We start from the raw sequence: 16043 nt of genomic DNA, 5'->3' as shown, positions 1-16043 counted from the left end.
AGATACGATTCCTTTTCAAAGTCAGTCTTAAATGGGATGTACGCTCGTAATTTGGAAACCTGAGTTACTTGTAAGCGCCAATCAGTTTTATGCAGATCAGTGATAGATTGTTAAGTTTATTTACAGGTCGTCTCTACATCTTCACGACAACTTTTTTTAGGTTTACATGTTTAAATGATAATGTCATTATATACATAGAGGTGCACGTCACTGCTTTTATGAAAGACGCGAAGCGACACCTGTGGAAAAATATCGTTTTACTGTGTTTACTTCCGGGTAGATTATTAAATGTTATCTTTGCAGGATTACATTACATTATGGTACAGGAAACTATTTGAATAAATCTTCCTTAGTATTCAAACAAAATTCAATTATCTTGATAAACACTCACATCGTAAGCAAAACGCTTGAACTGATTATTCGTAAAACTGTTAAATAGACTAAAATATCTAGTTACGTTGAGGCGCTGCCGTTAACTGACCAAGCGACATCAGGTAAGCAATTTTCCTTTTTGAAAAATGTATGTGAAATAATAGCAAGGCGTATATTTAATTAGTTTTTATAAATATTTGTTGGGAAGTGGACTGGTATATTTCTTTTTTTTTAAATAAAAATATCATTTAAAAGAATGCATGTGTCTAACACTGAATTGAATTAAACATGTTTTTCAGATTAGCGCTTACGCAATATGTACTGACCTACTGCATTATATGTTACACATGCATTAAAAAAAACACGTTTCTAGTATATTGTTTTGCAGGCTGTCTGTCGTTAGACCAGTCTAAACGTCGGTAGACCAGTTCGTTTCCGATCAATAATTTGTCAATGGACAGTAGATAACCCTTTTTAAAATTGGGGTCCCTAGGTCAATGTTTAGGGTCACTATCTCACTAAGTGTGAAAATTGTTTCAGATTAATAACTCGTTCACGAATTTACCGATTGTCTTGATACTTTACCTGTGCATTGGCATTGGACTGTAGATGACCTCTACTGAAATTAGGGTCACTAGGTCAAATGTCAAATGTCAAGGTCACTATTCACTATCACACAAAGTGTGATAATTGTTTCCGATCAATAACTCGTCAACGAATTTACCGATTGGCTTGATACGTCACATGTGCATTTGCCTTGGACAGTAGATGTCCCCTATTGAAATTGGGGTCGCTAGGTCAAAGGTCAAGGTCACTATCACACTTAGCGTGAAAATTGTTTCCGATCAATAACTCGTCAACGAATCGCCCGATTGGCTTGATACTTCATGTGTGCATTTGCCTTGGACAGTAGATGACCCCTATTGAAATAGGGATCACTAGGTCAAGATAACTATCACACTAAGTATGAAAATCGTTTCCGATCAATAACTTATCAATCAATTGCCCGATTGGCTTGATACTTCTCATGTTTAATGGCCTTGGATAGTCGATTACCCCTATTGAAATTGGGTCACTAGGTCAAAGGTCAAGGTCACCGATACACATTACAAGTATAATCGTTTTGAATCAATAACTCGTCAACTGATTCACCGATTTGCTTGATACTTCCCATGTGCATTGGCCTTAGACAGTAGATGAACCCTATTGAAATTGGGGTCACTAGGTCAAAGGTCATGGTCACTGACACAATAAGTGGGAACGCGTTTCTGATCAATAACTCGTCAACGAATCGACCAATTGGCTTGATTATTCCCATGCTCATTGACCTTGGAAAGTAGATTAACCCTATCAAAATAAGGGTCACTAGGTAAAAGGTCAAGGTCACTGTCACAATAAGTTAAAAAAATTGTTTTCGATCAATAACTCATCAACGAATTTACGGATTGGCTTGATACTTCACATGCGCATTGGCCTTGTTAAGTAGATGACCCCTATTGAAATTGGGGTCACTAGTTCAAAGCCCTGTTTGAAGGGGCTTTGTCTCCAACCGCGGAACACTTGTTATGTATTTGTTTAAGTTTTGTGCGCAAAGGGAAAAGTTTAGTTCCTTATTGATTGTAATGAAAAGTCCTATATCAATAGAGGACTGTATGTTCCCCAACGTTGAAAGTAAAGAACACAAGTTTTGATCAAAATAATACGTCGCATGCTTGTTGTAAAAGTAGTGACAACACTTGTTAACTTGTAAGATTAACTCTTCTACTTATACAAGTTAATTGATTAATTAACTTTACCTCACTGACAAGCATTTACTTTGGGAGCATATGATATATCATGGTTTTTATTCCTTCTTTGAGAGGCGCCGAATATCGGCCCTTTTCCCTAGACGTTTTTTCCATTTTCCAGAGATTTCCCCAAAACAATGATATCTAAAAAAAGAAAAAAAGAGATTTTGTTTAAACCTTTAATTCTAGAAGTTAACCTGGTCCAGTGTAGAAATAGAAACAGTATTTTATAATTAAATAATTTGTTGCCTTAAATTTGCTTTTAAAACAGTAAAATATATTAAATTGATTATTTAAGACTTTCCTTTCTTTTCCCCAAAATCCGGCGTTTCGCGCAATTTTTTTTCCCCTAAAAAAAAACCCAGGCCCATTCCCCAATATCGTTTAACAAACCCTGTATATTTCAGGCATCTGTTTGCTGGTTTAGCTCACCTGAGCACAATGTGCTCATGGTGAGCTTTTGTGACCGCCTTTTGTCTGTCGTCCGTCGTGCATGAAAATTGGTCAGACGATTTGTTCCAATGATATCTTGGTTGAGTTCGAAAATGGTTGCGGTTAGTTGAAAAACATTGCCACCAGGGTGTGGGGCATTTTTCCTAATATGGCTATGGTAACACCCTGTTAACACTCAAGAGGCCACATTTATTGTCCGATCATCATGAAACTTAGTCAAAAGATTTGTCCTAATGATATCTTGGACGAGTTTAAAATGGTTCCGGTTGGTTGAAAAACATTGGCACCAGGGGGGAGGGCGGGACATTTTCCTTATATGGCTATACAAAAACTTTGTTAACAGTCTAGATGCTACATTTATAGTCCGGTCTTCATGAAACTTAGTCAGAAGATTTGTACCAATGATATCTTGGACAAGAACGAAAATGGTTCCCGTTGGTTTAAAAACATGGCCGGCAGGGGGCATGGCTTTTTCCTTATATGGCTATGTTTCACATTCATAGTCCACTATTCATGATACTGGGTCAGAACATGTGTTATAATGATATCGGGGATGTGTTTGAAAATGGTTCCGGTCTGTTGAAACGTGGCTGCCAGGGAGCGGGGAATTTATCCTTATATGGCTATAGTAAAACCTTGTTAGAACTCTAGAAGTTTAATTAATTGTTCACTCTTCATGAAAGTTGACATCTTGGGCTGCACATGACAGGTCAGTTTGTTTAAATCCCAGGTGAGCGACTTTGGGCCTTTCAGTCCCTCTTGGTATCATTTTGAAACCACATGGCATTTGTTTATTGTGATTGCCAATGATAAACTGAGTAACTATTTAAAATATTCATTTTGGATTAATTGCCATGAAATTCACTAACATATATTAATTATGCTCTTTTTCTCCTGTTGCAGAAACCTTTAAACAATTGTATTTTAATCAATTGACAACCATGTCATCAAGTTCTCCAAAATTTTCTTTGGACCTCTTTCAACATGTTGTTTCTCACAATCCCCATGGCAACCTGTTCATGTCGCCTAGCAGCATTTTTGTTGTCATGACGATGATTCAAACTGGAGCAAGAAATGAAACCAGAAATCAAATGATTTCTACTCTTCAATTTCAATCCAATGATCAACAGTCGATACTTGCTGATGCTGAGCAATTATTTAAAGTGTTGAATACAGGGAGCGATCATGTCACACTGAGAAGCGCTAACAGACTCTATCCGAACAGTGATAAAAGCATTTTGGAAGATTATATTAAAGCTGTAGTCAAACATTTTGCCTCAGATGTCAAATATGTGGACTTCACAACCAACCCAGAGGGAAGCAGACAAGAAATAAACAAATGGGTAGAGGAAGTCACCAATGAAAAGATAAAAAACCTTCTGCCTAACGGATCTATTGATGCATCTACAAAAATGGTAGTTGCAAATGCCATCTATTTCAAAGGAAACTGGGCGACACAGTTTGAGCCAAAGAGTACAACACAAACTGATTTTCATACATTTGACGGAAAATCTTTGAAGATTAGCATGATGAAGCGAGAAATGGAGAAAGTGCGATATGGCGAAAATACAGCTCTGGATTGTAAGGTTTTACATCTGCCTTACATTGGGGATGAAATGGCTATGGTAGTTCTACTTCCAAATACCGTCACTGGATTGCTGGAAATGGAGAAAAAAATAAACTACGAAAAAATGAACCATTGTATCAAAGATGTTTCCTCACCAACTGTTATAGTTTCCTTTCCGAAATTCAAGCTTGAGAGTTCATTCAAGCTTAGTGATACATTATCGGCTCTCGGAATGCCGGATGTGTTCAATAAAATCAAAGCTAACCTCTCTGGAATGGGGACGAACTTGTTTGTTGATCAGGTGTTCCACAAGGCGTTTGTGGATGTAAACGAAGAAGGTACAGAGGCTACAGCTGCAACTGCTGCAACAATTGTTAGATGCCGTGCTAGCATGCCAGCTCCTCCACTGACGTTCACGGCTGATCACCCGTTCATGTTTTTGATTTGGCACTATCAGCTGAAGGCGCCACTGTTTGTTGGTCGCTTTACTGGATTAGAAACTAAATCTGCTCAGACACGAGACGAACTCTAGATTACATGTGTTTAGCACAACGACGTCATTGATAAATACAGTGCGCATATATTGACCATAGCCTGTTTATCCCAATTTGATTATTGGTGCGGTTAAGTTTGTTTATCGAACATATGCCTTTTCATTGTTATTTATTATAGCCTGTGTGTGTATGTAACATTTTAAAGCAGTTCATGAAAAACTAGTGTAAAAGATTTAGCTATCGGGTGCGTTTACTGTGGTACCTAGATTGTATTGGAATTTTACTGCCAAAACTGGCGATGTGTGCTCCGAGATTTTTTTATCGCAATTTTGGATGAGAACGTATTAATCTTAGAATTGGTGTCAATATGGCGCAATCTGAAACACCGGAATGGCAAAAAATGCACTGAGAATCGGACGTTTGAAGTCGTATCGCAGGAGAGGCGCAGTCTGTATTACAAATGCGGTCACATAACAGCAAATTAGTGTTATGGTCCGTTTTATTAAATACCATTATCAATGTGTTTGTCCGGAAAAGTAAAAACGAACTATGTATGTACACTATGGAATGTATTGAAATAAGTGCCAAAGTCGTCCGAGTGTTTGTATTAGCATAAAAAGAAGTACAGTTACATGCTTGAAACAGAAAAAGAAACGCTATTAGCGGATACCAATTCTTTTATTCGAATGTTGAATACATTTTGTATTTGAGGGCAGAAAAAAGGTTTATAATAAAATATTTAAAAATCTCATACACACGCCTACAAATATGAGCGTTCCAAAGAGGAAACATATTTTATCTTCGTATTCATTAACTTGCATTTTGATTGGAATCAAGTGAATGCTTTCGCACACTAAGTCTCTATTGCGTGTATGCTATAATGTATATTATTACTTATTTAACAGTATGAGCGTGACTGTTATTGTGTGAGCGATTCAGATAAAGCGACACGTTTAAATTTGTTGTAACGGATGCAATTAAATGTCTTATGAAATTCCACCTTTAACGCAAAGAACAAAAATTCAAAATCAAGTGTTCTCGCGGTGTAGTAAGCTAAAAAAAGAGACAATGTTTAACAAAGTGTGATTTGCATGTCTTAATTCTTATTTCATTTTGCGATATTTTTTATTTACTAGAAATATTATATTGGATATTTGCACATATTAGATTCGTAGTTTAGTATTTCGTTGTGTTGTTTACACAGTATTTATGTAAAAAACTTCTTTGTATATACACTCTATTATATAAAGTAATTTCTATAAATTAACAGCTTATTGTGATTTATTGAACCGCCATAGTAAATTATTTGTGATGTTCAAATCTGCATACACCTTATTAAACTGTGTGGACACATTGTGATTAATTTATTACCGAATCACTGTAATAATACAATAGGGATAAAGAAAAGCGAACAACCAAGATATATTTTAAATCTCGTCAATTATGATATGTTAAATAAATACATACGTTTATTCAACTATAAAATATCGAAAATTTAAATTAATATTCCCATTTCACATTCACGACATCCCGTAATATAGGAGTTGAATCCATTGCTTAGAGTGAAATTCGTTTTACGGGAACTTTTTCTGAAAAACTAAGTCGGACGGGATATCTAAAAATAAAATACATTTACAAAATTTAAACATTATACCCCAAAACATAAATATGAAGAATGACAATATTGTTTATATTTTAATTGCAAATAGCATATATATTATATGATTATAAGTTAAAAATTCATTAACTCAAATTTTTAACAGCTAATATTACTGTTTTAGCTAAGCTTATGACATAGAGCTCTTTTGGAGCTTGTAGGAGACCGTGTTGTTCTTCGGCCGTAAGTGACTGCGGACTAGCGTCTGTCCGTTAACTTTCTTCTGCGAACAACATCTCCTCCTGAAGCGCTGGAAATATTTGAATGACCCTTCGGTAACCCTCTCTTAAAGTAATCAAAACTCTCATGTCCATTGCATATGTACGTTATTTGATATAAAAATAGAGTTTGAAAATGAAAACTAAAAAAATGTATAAAACCACACATCGGTTCATTAATATTTGGTATGTAACATCGTCTTATGACCCTTTACTTGGGTTGTATCGTGCTCCTTTGGTCAAAAGTAGTCGAGCACCTGGGGTCGCATGATATGAAAAAAGATTCATATAGCTACTATCGCCTTTAACATATTATATGAAAATGTGTTCTTATGATATCTCGGATGAGTTCGAAAATGGTTCCGGTGTGAAAACATGGCCGCTATGTAACGGGCATTATTCCTTATATGGCTCTTGTAAAACCTTGTTAACAGTCTAAAAGTCACATTGATAGTCCAATTTTCATGAAACAGTCCGACCATTTGTTGCTATAATAGCTCGGCTAAAAAGCGAAAATGGTTACGGTTCGTTGAAAAAACACGATCACCAGGGACGCTGCAGTTTGAAACAGACATGTCCTATAACGTCACTATGCGCTGAGTAAACATTTAAACTGGGATGAAAACACAACACAACAAACAAGACAGTATAAGTTTGAAAGGCAACATATTACCACCAACTTCCAGATTGACGTGGGCTTCCCCTCAAACATTAACGACAGGATTTGCCTCTTAAACGACACAAAACTGACCATGTCGAACAATCTTAAATTCAAGTAAGCCATCACCTACGCGAACAAGGTCAAGGACATGATAACTCAAACCTCCCAATTCGTTTTATCTGCTCTTTTGAATCCCTTTATACAACTCTTCTAGTATGATAAGCGTATTGCGTTTTCAGTATAACCCATCGAGAACAGGACAGGGAAACAATTAATAAAACAGAAAAAAACTAAAGGGTATGATCTTGGGTCACACAAATATATTATTTTACTTCCACATGTAATACAGCGCCGTAGCCACGCTTAGGCACAACGAGGCAGTTGCCTCGGCTAAAATTTGCAGAGCAATGTTGAGATTACAAGGAAAAAAAGGACAATTTATGTCAAAGAATAAAATCTATATAAGAAATTGAGGCAATTTAATGAATTTAAGGCACTATGATATTCACAAACAAATATTATTATTGAGTACAATTGGTTCATGTTGAGGCAGATAATTATTTCATTTTAATAACTTCAATTGAAGCCAAATGGCCAAGCAAAATGATTAGGAAAATCCATATATTAAACAAAGCGTCGCACTGTACACTTCGATGTTACAATCAATGTGGACATCGGAACGTACCGAGCGAGGATCGGGTGTTTTACGGCCAGATCTGGGTCTATTTTGAACCTAGACACACTTCGGGTGGTTGGCGTTTTCGCTTTTATTGGAATTCTCCTCTTTATGTCCGGCGTCGAGTTTAATCCGGGACTGTTTCAGGTGGTAAGAATCTGTGTTTACGTTAGAATTTTCAAATTATGATATCCCGCGTATTAAACTTTTTTGATATAAAGATGTTCAAGTCTTTTCTTTTTAATAGTCAATGAAGTTGAGAACGTTCATGATAGAAAATGATGACGCATTGCTAAAACAAAATGTTACACAAGAAAAATGGCCAAAAACTTTACTGATTTAAGTAAATTTTTGTACTCCTCATGATGAACAATATGCCCCTGTGGCGCAATCGGTAAGGCGTCATACTCTGGATCCAATGCTCACTATTATATTTTCACTGCATTGGTTCGAATCCCAGTAGGTCCGTGTTTAAGTAAATTCCATCAATGATCCTTTTTATATGTGTTTATGATTGAAAACGCTTTTGATTGAGTGCATTTAAATATTTCTTTAAAAACCCATATTGTGCTTTCAAGCTCTAAACGGAAAAACAAATCGTCCACGAATTTTTCACGGTGAACTTGTCTGAACTACAACAGCAAGTTTGCGGAAGCTGATTTGATGTTAACTTAAGAAATAATATTTTTTTATTGGTTATTGTACACGTGAGCGGAGTTGAAGCGCATTGCGAAGGCTTAAAACGTGGACACGTTCTACTATGAAAGAGGAACGGCTTAATGGCATCGCTTTAATGTTTGTGCATAAACACATTCCAGTTGATCGAAAACAAATACTTCAAATGTGGGATTCGACTGGAGACAGGAGAGTTGAATTAGCGTTCAATAAGATTGATATTTAAAAGTTGAAGAATAATAAAACATGATCATGAAACATAATTCGCTAAAATGTTTGATAGATCTGTTTCTTCATATTATAAGGTAGATCTATTTTATTTTAGTATTTCAATAATAAATATGTAAAGCACATTCTATTATCCATATACATACTATGGCTTGTATGAGAGAGCTGCGTCTCAATTTTTTTTTTCTATCTGACTTCAAATGAAGTATATGACTATTTTTCTGTAGTTAAGTTTGTTACATCATTGTCACTTCAAACACCGTTTATGGTACCAGAATATAAAATTGACAATGAACTTGTAGCAGATTTTTTTGTTAACTTAATTGATACCAAACGGTAAAATGTAGCGTCCACGATTCCGATAATTTAGGTATAAAATGTAGTTTAAATGGCCTTTAAAACGCACCAGAGACGTTCTAGGTATAAAAAAATCAGTGGGGGGGGGCATGGCCCCGGACCCCACTAGAAGGACCTTAGATACTGCCTCGGCTTAAATTTGGGTCTTGCTACGGCACTGTAATATACTGAATGTTGAAACCATCTAACACTATTCATGTGCACTTATCGTTTATGGGTATGGGGGTGGTGACAAGAGGTCTTTCGCAGCTGCGAATGATATTGTTGATGTGTGATTGATTCATATGTTTTTCTAAACAAGATAAGTATTGATGCAAAGCATCAAAGGGCGTCGGGAATTTCAGTGTAAAAGGCACTCAATGAAGTTACATGGAAAGATTTTTTTCTACTGTAAATATTAATATATTGGCCGATTATTTTAAACAAAATAATAAAGATACTGGTATAACCATTATCTATAATTTTGTGTTATTAGCCCCGAATAACCATTATTTATGATGTTGTGTTATAACCCCCAAAAGACCATTATCTATGATTTTGTGTTGTAACCCCCAAATATTTCATAGTTCATTTTATTTACATTGGTTTCCTTTTTTTACTGGCATTCGTGTGCAGTTTTCATTAATGGAACAGAATTGTGTAGGTTTAAAAACAATCAGCATCATCTTGTAAGCGTAATTTCATATTTTTCTCAACTTCAAGGGGAGGTGATTCTGAACTTATTCTTACGTTGCTCATTTACGATAGAGGTTAAGTACTCATTGATATGAAAACACTGTACAAGTTTGAAAAAAAAATGAATGAAAACTGTAAATAGCATAAAGAAGCTGCATTTCACAATACTTTGAAATTTAGTAAAAGATCATAATAGATTTATTGCTCCGATATTCATTATTTTCAATAGGGTTCGAGTAATACTGATATAAAAACACTTAACAAGTTTGGAAAGATTCAGACGAAAGTTGTGAAATCTTTTAGACAAGTGGAAATTCTTTATTTTGTCAAATTTAATAGAAAAAATATGGACTTATTGTCCCGATGTTTCTCATTTTAAATGAGGTAAAAATGCTCATTGATATGAACACACTGTTAGTTTGAAAAGAATCTGATGAAAAATGTTGACATAATCAACTAACCAAGCAGTTTTTCACTTTTATATTTAAATTCAAAGAGACATAATTCTGGACTTATGGTCCGATATTGCTCATATAGAGCTTGGGTTGGGTCCTCATTGATAAAAAAACCTGTGCAAGTTTGGGAACAATCGGATGAAAATTTTAAACTTCGAACAACGATTTCAAAATTTCTCAAATTCTAAGGAAGATAACTATGGACGTAATGGTCGGATAATGCTTAAGGGACCATACCGCCTGGATAGTAATTCGTGTCGCGCTTCGCGCTCTATATGTGGTTCTTAGAAAAAAAACTCCGATGAGTACTTGACTCTAGGGAAACGGGTTACTGGGACAAAGCTCCTCCTTGATAAGCGGCTGCTTCCTTAATCGCAACTCATTGTTACAATCAATAATACGTGTCGCGCTTTGCGCTTTATATGTGGTAGGGATAGTATTTAGGGCCTATGATAGACAGCCATAAAAATACATGGATAATAGATATGTTGTTTGCATTTATTTGTTAATATAAAATTACGTGTAATTTTATAAGATATTTAAGTGATGCAAGAAATTTAAATTAACGTTGTCACCACGCGGCATCCATTAATTTTAATAAAACTGTCAAATTGTAGTAAAATGGATTTTAAAATGTCTACATAAAATAAAGCTTTATTATATTTATTAACCTGACTAAAAATAATTGTCAGCCGCCAAACTGTTCCGTTTGTATGCCGGAAGCTGGGATTGAACCGGGGGCCTCTAGATGATTGTTGCGTAAAAACTTCAGTCTAACGCTTTCCCAACTGAGCTATTCCGGCTGACATCATTTATGTACTGCTATTTGGTAAAGTTGTGTATAGCGATCGTTATTATATGTCTATTAATAAACTTATACATTGTACGTTTTCGTACCACTACGCCTTCCAATATACTATCCAGACAACAGCCAGTGGACCTTACCATCAAAATGCCGAATCCCACGGCTTCGCCGAGATCAAGGTCAACACCAAACTCGCCTCGCGGAAAGGGACCTTCCAAACCCAAGACAACGCAGCCATCATACCTGACTTTAACGGACAAAGATGGAAACATGTCTGATGTAGAGGCGACACAGTGCGACCTACCCAATTGCCCAACAGTAGACAAAATAATGTGCTAGGAGAACACGGGGACAGTGAATCCACATATGGAAAACGACAGTTTTGACAAAGCTTTATCATCAAATGTCAATGACAATATATTTGTTAGCAAAAAACAATTAGTTAAACATAATGAATATTCTTATAATACTTGTGAAACCATTCGTGACCATGTATTTGCTAACTCTAACAATAACATAGAATATGATCAACATAAAACAACGTTTAAATGTGACTCGTACATAAACGTAGAGTCCTTCCCAAATAACACTCACAGTCTCAGTCTTGTATCCAGTAACGTACACTTTTTACCAGATACGCCTTACTCCTCAATCACCACATATATCTGCGATGCATGCCTAAGCTATCCATCGTCTTCCAAAACACGCCACTGCCGCCACACACAAGCGCTACAGCGCACACTAGACGCGCAAACCAATCGGATGCATAAAGAATCCAACACTCCCAATGTTGTGAGCGACAATACAATTTTAAATCCAAAGGATTGCCAGTCAAACGTATTCATTGGCGCTACCTTGCCCAAAACAGATGGCGTTGATGTACACTGTGCACTCCCCAATTCCCGCTCCCCGGACACTCCCCGTAACGCCTCTCCGTGCAAAACGTCCGTTCCTGAAAATATAAGCAAAAACCCAATAAGTACAACATTAAAATCAGATCCTCCAGAAACTATAAACATGGGAACGTTAAATGTATGTGGACTAAAGAAAAGGTGTTTTTACCCAGACTTTGTTGAATATATTAATCAGTTTGACATATTTTGCTGCACAGAATGCAAAATAGACGAGCATGATATAATTAAAATTGATGGATTTGAGTTTATAGCCCAACCACGAAAAATGAAATTTCATAGAAAGTCAGGTGGTCTGGGTATTCTTATCAAAGAACAATTATTCAAATTTGTAGAAATTATCAATACTGACTCCGATTATATGCTTTGGGTAAACCTTAAAAAAAGGTTGCATTACAATCGAACACGGGGTCTTACTTGGGATAGTGTACATCCCACCAGAATCATCAAGATTCTTTAACCAAGATGAGCTCAATAATTTCGAAAAAGAGGTCACTGATATGAGCAACAAATATAGTCACGTTATAATAACAGGCGACACTAACGGTCATACAGCCCAATTAACCGACTTCATAGAATTAGATGATTTCTTGTCCGAATACTTTGGTTTCGACAATGACATGATAAATAATTTTAACCGTGAGTATAATTTACACAAACATAATATGAATATAACGAGGAGCTCGTGCGATCCTAAAAAACGCAATAGGCAAAGCCATAATAAATATTTGTAGGAACAACAATCTACTCATCTTAAATGGAAGATTTAGTAAAGATAAGAATATAGGTCGTTTAACATTCAAAGAGAATTCTGTTATTGACTACACCCTTTGCTCAGTACATACCCTAAAATACTTACACAGCTTTGAAATCGTAGAACTTGACCCAGTGTTCTCTGATGGCCACTCTCTGTTGTCCTTGAACTTCAAACCTGCAAAAGTGATCGAGATTATGAACAATCAAAACCCTAAACAACACCAAAATCGGCTATGGAAATCATATAAACAAGCCGAATTTGTCTCAAATTTAGAAAATCATGATTTAACACCAATTTACTCGTTACTTAATACTACAATTTGAGCGGCTCATACTACCACTACCACTTCTTGCACTACTACTACTACTTCTTCTAATATTACTTCTGCTACTTCTTCTACTTCATCCAACATTACGTTCCTTAACACAACAGCCACCAACAACAACATCAACGAAAACAACAATAATAATACTATTCAACACGACAATTTAATCAAAACCGACAATAATAGTCGCAACAACAACAACATTATCAATATGGCCCTTACACAAATAGCACAACTATTCCATACGACAGCCGTGCAAACATTTCAACCAACATTATTTCAACATAAAAACCAACGTCATACAACAAATTCAATCAAATCTAAACCCTGGTACGGGCCATAATGTAATAACAAGAGATTAACCTACAAACGAATGCGTAAACTCTACAATCAAAACAAAACATCAGACAATAAAAACGCACTGAACCATGCAAGTAAAGAATACAAACGGATCGTGCATTTCCATCACAAAAACATATACATCGTACTCAAACCCAATTACGAACCATGAAAAACAAACAACCAAAGCATTATTGGAATTACCTAAAATCACTGGAAAGTCAAAAAGATGAAATTTTACAAAGCATCGAACAATTGTATACATTTTTCAAAGACTTAAACACAACACCACATGAAAGCACAAGTGAGCATGACCTTATAGCGTTGAACCAAATATAATCGACAACAACACAGAAACTACCCTTAATTCTCCCATCACCCGTGATGAAATTGATAAAATGATCAACAAATGTAAAAACGGCAAAACATGTAGCCAGGCCAACAATATTTGCAATGATTATATTAAAGCCACGAAAACTCTGATGTTGCCAATCTATACAATACTTTTGAACATGATATTTGACAGTGGAACTTTACCAGACACCTGGTCAAAAGGTTACATCTTTCCAATATACAAAGGAAAAGGCCCACGGGATAGCCCCGAAAACTATAGGCCCATAACGATTTTATCCTGTCTAGTCAAACTATTTACATCCGTCTTAAATGAAAGATTGACAAGGTAAAGCAATGCAAATTACATAATCAACCAAAATCAAGCTGGCTTTCGTAAAAACTTCTCAACAACAGACAACATATTCTGCCTAAATTTTCTTATAAACAACATGAAAAAATTAAAGAGTAAACTATTTGTGGGCTTTGTAGACTTAACTAAATGCTTTGACCTAATACCCAGAGCAGAACTATTCCATAAATTAATTAACAACAATGTCCAAGGAAAATTCATTCGAATTATAAAAAACATATACGACAACATCAAATCATGTGTCCAAACAAAATATGAAAACTCAGCTTTCTTTGCCTGCGACCAGGGTGTCCGACAAGGGGACAACCTTTCTCCTCTTTTATTCTCCTACTACCTAAATGACTTACTCGAATACCTTAAAAATAGCATCAACAAAGAGATCCAAATCCAATACCATCATGGAGAAACAATGCATTTTCTTGCACTTATAGCCATACTGTTCGCCGACGACATGATTCTCCTAGCAGATTCCCCCAAATCTTTTCAAAAATGTCTAGACGATTTCGAAAAATATTGTAAACAATGGAAACTAACAGTAAATATAGATAAAACAAAAGTCATACTATTTGGCACCAATAAAAGAACTTTTTTTTTAAAGCAAGAACACATATTGAAGAACAAGCCAACAAAGCACTGCATCTACTATACAAAAGAATAAACAATCTCGATCTTCCACTCGACTTGCAAATAACCTTATTCAATAACACAATCCTACCAATTCTAACATACTCCACCGAAATAATTGGATACGAAAACACAAACAATCTGGAGAAGTTACATATTTCTTTTCTCAAGAAAATAACAAATTCCAGAAAATCAACACCCAATTCATTCCTCTACGCAGAGCTGGGCAGATACCCACTTTAAATACAAATCAAAACAAAGATGATACAATATTGGTCAAATATAATAAATGGCGACCACACAAAATACACATACATCCTATATAAGTATATGCTAAATAGTCCTCAAACTTACAAGTGGCTCGACTACATTAAACAGATATTCAACGAAACAGGAAATACATACATTTTCGAGGCCCAAAATTATATCAACACAAATAACGTCCACCAGACAATTAAACAAACCCTAATGTATCAATTTTTACAAGAATGGGAAGCAAAACTAAACACGTCAAACAAAGGCAAACACTTTCTCCTGTTCAAAAACAATATTAAACTCGAAAAGTACATAACATCACTTCCAAGTAACCTTTCAACAAACCTCATTAAATTCCGAATTGCTAACCACAAACTGCCTGTTGAAGTACAAAGATGGTCTAACATTCCTCATAACTTAAGATACTGCACCTTTTGCCTCCAGCTAGGATTAAGAGAACAAGTAGACAAATTCCACTACGTCCTTGTGTGCCCACACTTTACAGAACAAAGGCGTCAATTGATCCCCAGATATTACTCCACACGCCCAAATATCATCAAATACATTGAATTAATGCAGTGCAACAACATTAACATGGCTAAACGCACAAGCTTGTTTACTCGTAAAATTATGGATGCGTTCACAAACACACAATAATTGACTAATTAATCCGTGAGACTAAATCAAAATAAATGAACATACATACCTGCAATTTAGGGCTAATCCGAATTAGTTATCCCTGAATTTTTGCAGAGCACGTGCAAAACTTCCAATTTCATTCATAAACGCACTGCTTACACACACCCAACTCTGGTCTACACGCGATCTCGATTTCGGCATGTAAGTCAGGTCAAATGGGTACATCGATTGTTCTAAAATAACATTGTGTCACACCGGTCTTTCTGACCTGTGTGAATGCGCGCTATGCATTGTGAGAAACGGACTTTTTTCCATCATGGCGTTGGTTAACATAATAAACACGGAAGTGAAAAATGGTAATTAATTATTATCAAAAACAGGCCCCATCAAACTGGGCCAGCTGTAATATA

The 16043-nt window shown here is 35.8% G+C and overlaps 1 protein-coding gene and 1 long non-coding RNA gene across 2 annotated transcripts; one reads left to right on the top strand and one right to left on the bottom strand.

Annotated features, from left to right (window-relative positions):
• The first annotated feature begins 296 nt into the window (after positions 1 to 296).
• On the top strand, positions 297 to 5956 carry LOC127841840 (leukocyte elastase inhibitor-like). Its single transcript, XM_052370964.1, has 2 exons — positions 297 to 494; positions 3516 to 5956. Exon 2 carries the CDS (start codon positions 3554 to 3556, stop codon positions 4709 to 4711), a length of 1158 nt encoding a protein of 385 aa, XP_052226924.1. The 5' UTR covers positions 297 to 494; positions 3516 to 3553; the 3' UTR covers positions 4712 to 5956.
• A 5704-nt stretch (positions 5957 to 11660) lies between these two features.
• LOC127843223 (uncharacterized) lies at positions 11661 to 15831 on the bottom strand. The gene is made up of 3 exons (XR_008032141.1): positions 15701 to 15831; positions 12851 to 12922; positions 11661 to 12032 (listed from the first exon to the last, which is right to left on the bottom strand). It is a non-coding gene; the product is annotated as an uncharacterized LOC127843223 (long non-coding RNA).
• Positions 15832 to 16043: the final 212 nt, after the last annotated feature.

The sequence above is a fragment of the Dreissena polymorpha genome, chromosome 8 (genome assembly GCF_020536995.1).
Source record: "Dreissena polymorpha isolate Duluth1 chromosome 8, UMN_Dpol_1.0, whole genome shotgun sequence".
Lineage (NCBI taxonomy): Eukaryota > Metazoa > Mollusca > Bivalvia > Myida > Dreissenidae > Dreissena > Dreissena polymorpha.
Note: the sequence above shows the minus strand (reverse complement) of the source record. Positions and strands in the feature narration are given on the sequence as shown.